Source organism: Patiria miniata, unplaced genomic scaffold (assembly GCF_015706575.1).
Source record: "Patiria miniata isolate m_02_andy unplaced genomic scaffold, ASM1570657v1 HiC_scaffold_26, whole genome shotgun sequence".
Classification (NCBI taxonomy): Eukaryota; Metazoa; Echinodermata; class Asteroidea; order Valvatida; family Asterinidae; genus Patiria; species Patiria miniata.
Window position 1 is genome coordinate 1,487,596 of NW_024037065.1, and position 6,217 is coordinate 1,493,812.

A 6,217-nucleotide genomic window follows, 5' to 3' on the forward strand; every position below is an offset into this window, starting at 1 on the left:
ATGGGACGCTCCAGGAACTTCTCAGAATGGACTCGCTTTCCGTTGTCGTCCAAGTGGGGGTCACCAATAGCGAGTTTGACCCTCCTTACATGATTGTCCTCGCCTGGGAACACCTGAGCAATCCGAGCAAGCAACCATTGATTGCGAGGAAGATTCTCGTCTTTGATGATGACAATGTACCCAATGTGAAGGTCATCCTGTGGTCGTATCCACTTTTGACGCAGTTGGAGGTTTTGAATAAACTCCTTCCTCCATCGTGACCAAAACTCACTGTTAAGTATTGAACTCTACGCCATCGTTTGCGGGAGTATATGTCAGTACGCTGGAACCTTCCAGGCGGTGGCAAGATGATAGTGGATTTCATCGTCAACAGGTGATTTGGGGTAAGTGGCGCAAGCGAAGTTGGGTCATTCAAGTTGTCTACTGTAAGAGGTCTACTGTTAACAATTGCTTGCAGCTGCTTCACACATCAGTGTTCTCAAAGACTCGTCATCAAGCTGAGAGCCTGCCTGATGCATCAGTGGCCCCAGAACTCTACGCACCGAACGTATTTGTCGTTCCCATGCTCCTCCTGTATGGCTGGCTGATGGAGCATTCATCTTGACTTCATAGTGGCTGTAATCGCATCCCTCCTTCAGGAAAAACTGCCTCGCAGAGCTATGGTCCATTTCAGCAACAGCTTCTTTGAGCTCGGACTCTGCCCCAATGAAGTTCGTGCCTCTATCAGATCTCAGCTGTCGTATGGGCCCACGAATGGAAATGAATCTCCGTACAGCATTGATGAAGGAGTCCGAGCTGAGACTTGCTGCTGTTTCGATGTGAATGGCACGTGTTGCCATGCACGTGAAGAGCACACCGTATCTCTTCAATTCCTTTCTTCCCTCTTTGATGTACCAAGGACCAAAGAAGTCCACGCCACAGTTGGTAAATGGTGGTGCCGGTTCGAGACGGTCTTCCGGCAGGTCCGCCATCTTCTGCTCTTGAACTTGGCCGAAGAGCTTCCTGCATCGTACGCATTTGGATATGTAGTAGGAAACAGCCGAGCTACAACCAATAATCCAAAAGCCATTCATTCGGATTTGATTCACGGTCATGCCCCGACCCTGATGTTGGGTTTGCTGATGGCAATGTCGAATGATCAATTCGGTGATGTGGTGCTTTCTGGGCAAGACAGCTGGGTGTTTGAAGTTAGAAGGGAACCCAGCCCCTTCTAATGCGGCCTCCAACTCGCAGAATGTTATCAGCATCCAGAAATGGGTCCAATTTGTAGAGACAACTCTTAGTCTTCATGACTTTGTTACGCTCTCGAACCTTGGCTCTGCTAGGGTTGTCGCTGTTGACCTTGAGAGATTCCAGGATTTTGATTTCCTCTGCAAAGGCTTCTTTCTGCACCAGTCTCAGGATTTCTAGTTCCGCTTGGCACATGTCCTCTACCATCACAGGTTTGTAGAGAGGATTCGCATCTTTTCGTAGAGCCTGGATCGAATTTGGCTGTGGTTTCTTTATGGAACGCTTCATCAGGAGAGACTTGAACTTCAGACAAGTTGCTATAGCTCTCTTGGCTTGATGCCATTCAGAGAAGCGCTCAAGACGTTTAAGCTCGAATGTCTGCTTCGCAGTCTGTGTAGCAAGGCTCTTGACCTTCTTCACCTCCAGATCCTCTGGAGATATGGTTGGACTACTGGCTTCAATTGTGATAGGAACCTGCTCTTTCCACAGAAAGTTAGGTCCAACAAGCAACCTTGATTTGTTCATCAATTCCTCAACTCCAAGACCCCTTGATCCGTCATCTGCCGGATTAACATCTGCAGCAACATGTCGCCACTGGGAAGGCTTGGTGTGGTCTCTGATACGCTGTACCCGATTCGCAACAAAAACATGGAATCTCCGTGCATCATTGGCAATGTAGCCCAACACTACCCTACTGTCGGTCCAGAAGACCTCATAAACATTCTCATACTCGAGCTCCTTCTGTAACAGAGCACTGACACGGACTGACACCACCGCAGCTGTTAGCTCAAGGCTTGGCACAGAAACTGGCTTCAGAGGACAAACTCTGCATTTCCCCATGATGAGGCTGCAGTGTACTCTTCGCTGGTCATCGGTGAGTCTCAGGTATGAACATTGGGCATAGCCAGTGGAACTCGCATCAGAGAAATGATGAATCTCTACCGATTCAACACGACCAAAATTCTCCGGAAGAAAGCATCGTCGCATCTTGAAGTTCTCTAAAAGAGTCAAATCGCTCCTCCACCGTTCCCAAGCTGGCCGTAATGATTCAGGAAGTGGATCATCCCACTCTGCCTGATCTCTGCACAGCTCCTGTAATATCTGCTTACCAACCAACAGAACAGGACTCACAAATCCAAGAGGATCATATACCGAACTGATCGTGGAAAGGATTCCTCGTATTGTGAGTGGTTGGTCCTTCAGAATGATTCGAAACTGGAATGTGTCCGACTCGATACACCAGTGGACGCCAAGTGCTCGCTCGATGGGGAGAGAGTCGTGACGCAAGTCAAGATCCTTGATTCCTTTGGCACGATCCTGTGGCGAAACTGCTTCCATCACTTCTCGTGAATTGGAGACAAACTTATGCAATCGCAAACCACCTCTGCCACAGAGATCTTTGGTCTTCGTTATCAACTCAATGGCTTCTTCGCTGGTGGAAACAGATCTCAGACCGTCATCCACATAGAAGTCATTTCGCACAAAGTTCGCAGCTGCAGAACCACATTCTTCTTCGTAGCTGTTCGCAATTTGTTTGAGACCAAAGTTCGCACAACCAAGCGATGATGCCGCACCAAACAGATGGACATTCATCTGGAACTCCTTTGGTTCAGCTTCAGGGTCTCCCCTTTCCCACCACAAGAATCGAAGGAACTTCCGATGGTCTGGAATCACATAGAACTGGTAAAACATTTGCTCTATGTCGCACATAAAGGCGATCGGTTGTTGTCGAAACCTACATAGGACACCCACAAGTGTGTTGGTCAGGTCAGGACCCTGTAGGAGATAGTCATTCAAAGACTTTCCTTCAAACTTGGCACTGCAGTCAAAGACCACTCTGATTTTCTCAGGTTTTTTCGGATGGTAGACACCATGATGGGGTATGTACCATACATAGTCATCAGAGACATGAAGCTCGGAATCAGGAACCTTCTGTGCATAGCCACTCTTGATGATGTTATTCATGAAGGTATTGTACTCGCTGTGATACTGCGGGTTCTTCTTGAACCGGCCCTTTAGCTGTTTGAGACGCTGAAGAGCTTGAATCTTGTTGTTTGGAAGTTTAGGTTCTGCTTCCTTGAAGGGTAACGGCATAACAAAGTGACTGTCGCATTTTTGATGAATACCCTCCTCCATCTTGGTCAAGAACTTACGGTCGTCTTGAGACAGTGCAACCTCATCTGACTTTCGCTTGGAGAAGTCTAGTTCCATCATTTGTATAACTTCGTAGGGACTGACCATCTCCTTTACACGACTTCTGAAGGAGAATTGAATGTTGTCAACATTCTCTTCTGTACATCCTTTCAGGCTTTCACGAACTGTCAAAAACGATGGCACTTCATGGATCAGAATTCTGTGACTCACACCGATGGGATCACAGTCGTCGACTCCGCACTGGTTGGGGTCTACAATACCGACGATGCCCCAGCCAAGGTCGGTTCTTTGACCATATGGTCCATTGTTGACAGGAGGAACGACATCACGAGGTGCCAAGGCACGCGGACAATTATAGCCGATGAGAATGCCTACTTCGCAGTCAGTCGAAGGCATCAACAAATCAGCAAGCTTCTCCAAGTGTGGCCACTTCCTGGCCATCTCTGAGGTCGGGATATGAGAACGGTTGGCTGGCATTATTTCCCTTGAGTATGCAGCTGGTAGCAAAATCTTTAGATGGCTGTCGAACCCACGCACTATCAGCCCATCTACTTTCTGCTTGCTACCTTCTGATCCTCCGCAAACATGGTGGACAGCAGTAAATTGACCTTGGTACCCTGTAGATCCAATGCCTCGCAAGTGCTGTCCAAAATGAATGTCATATCTGACTGAGTGTCCAAGAGCGCATAGACCAGCCTCTCTTTCTCCGGTTTATCACGATGTGAGACCCATACTGGGACGATCATCGAACTTTTACAGCAGTTGCTCGTTCCACTAAGATGACTAACACCTGTGTGGGAGCTGACAGATGTTTGCTGCTTCTCAGAATTCTGCTGAGGATTTTTTCCACCTTCTGTGGGTTTCTCTGTCTTTCTTATGTCTCCATGAAGAGCTGTCGGATGAGACTTTGCGCAGGTTTTGCACGTGGCTCTCCGTTTGCAGTGCTTTGACATATGCCCTTGGCTAAGACATCCGAAACAAAGCCCCTTTTTCATCGCAAAAGTCTTGCGCTCTTCCAATGGCTGTTTCAGAAATTCCCAGCAATCGCCCAAGTTGTGATTCTTGCTACAGAGAAGGCAGGACTTCGAATTCTGGATCCCCCTTCCTGTGTTGCTGTTCTTTGTTGCCTCATTTGCACTGGTTGAGAAGGAACTACCTCTAGGGGTTTTTTTCCTTTCACCTTTGTCGTTTTGTCTGTCTTGTCCCCTGGGTCCTTGTATCGAAGTCACAGGGTCGCATGCAATCTTGGCCTCCAGTTGCATGAACTTTACAAAGTCGCTGAATGGAGGATACTTCTTCTGTTTTTCTTTGAACTCCACAGCCTTTCTAGCCCATTTGTTGATCAACCAGTCAGGGAGCTTGACAAGTACTTTTCTGTTCTCTCTTTCGTCGTCGAGTACCTGGAGGCTACCAATTGTCTCCATAGCCACCTGGCACTGACCGAGGAAGTCGGCAAGATTTCGCATCCCAGTTCCATCACGAGGAGAGATCTTGGGCCATGATTCCAGCTTGTTGCGGAAAGCGTTGGCGACAAATCTCTTCTCAAGAAGCTCCTTTGCTTTGTCAAATGCGTCGTCAGTTGAGAGGAAGAGGTAGCCTTCAATGGACTCCTTCACAGCTCCACCCAGGTACTTTTGTAGGTAGTGGAGTCTCTCTGAGCGTGGGATGCCCCTCTGTTCGATGAGTATTTCGAAGGCACGCTTCCATCTCGGATACTTAAGGGGGTCGCCAGTAAATACACCAGGCTCTGGCGTCGGTAGACGACTCAGGTTTATCTGCTCTGCAAACGTCTTTGTGAGATCTTGCAGCGTAGTCTGTGGACTGGGCGTTGTCAACTCGCTCTTGATCTGCTGCTGTGATGTACTAGAGTCTTGGTCTGGCTGTGGAATTTCCGGTGTCCCTACTGGTGAGACTGACTTTACTGCAGACTCATCCGCTCCATGAGTAGCGTTCGGGGTAGGCAGGGATTTGATGTATTCTTCTACTAGTGAAGTTTTGCTGTCTGTTTCCTTCACAGCATCAATCACAATTTCAGCATATTCTTCTCGTTCTGCTTGCTCGATGGCCTTTAACCTTGCTTCGGTTTCATGCAAGTCTGTCAAAGTTTGGATTTTCTTGTGTTCAGCTTGTTGCCGTTCAACCTCTGCTCTCTGTTTTCCTTCAGCATCTGCAAACTCAAGCCTCGCTTTCAAGGCAGCTGCCTCGGCAGCAAGCGTTGCCTTGACCGAAACTCCTGAAAATCTTGAAGATTGCCTTGAAGATCTGGTGGCTCTTGAACGTCCGCTGAGGCGTTCTTCTTTGCTCAAGATATGATCTCTAATTTGCTGAAGAAGCTGTGGGTTGCAGAGTATTGATGTCAGTTCACTAGAGGGGGGTTGCGCATCTGGTGTTTCCGGAATTTCTGGCGTAGGAACAAGGAAGGGTGTAGGCGAAGACTGCTGTCGTTCTTCTGTTGAGTCAGCAATGGCGTACAGAACACATGTAGACTTACATGTATATCAAGTTTCAAAACTTAATCAACAAATAGTTAAGACTATCTATGCAACTCTTTGCTCAAATTCAATGTGTGTAAAATCTAGAAAGGGTACAATTATAAACACAAATAGATTTGTGCAATCTACTTGTATCACCAAATCCAACTTACATGTAAAACAATTGCATATACACCATGTATGTTCAATGGTACACACCTATGTACATGTACATGTAACTAGCACTACACATGTACATGTAATACATGTAGTAAAATACACTTCGCATGTGAACGGAAAATGGCAAACAATGTGTTTGATCTCAATACCACTATAGTTCAGTGTGCATGTATCGCATACAG

General features: G+C 47.3%; 1 protein-coding gene across 1 annotated transcript; it reads right to left on the bottom strand.

Moving 5' to 3' along the window:
- Window positions 1-1,188: 1,188 nt before the first annotated feature.
- Window positions 1,189-3,825, bottom strand: LOC119733698. The gene has a single exon (XM_038207085.1). The coding sequence runs from the start codon at window positions 3,823-3,825 to the stop codon at window positions 1,189-1,191; it is 2,637 nt and encodes an 878-aa protein (XP_038063013.1).
- Window positions 3,826-6,217: the final 2,392 nt, after the last annotated feature.

Excerpts from the sequence above, each read along its gene's own strand:
- LOC119733698 (XM_038207085.1), bottom strand. The coding sequence starts at position 3,825 with ATGGCCAGGAAGTGGCCACACTTGGAGAAGCTTGCTGATTTGTTGATG.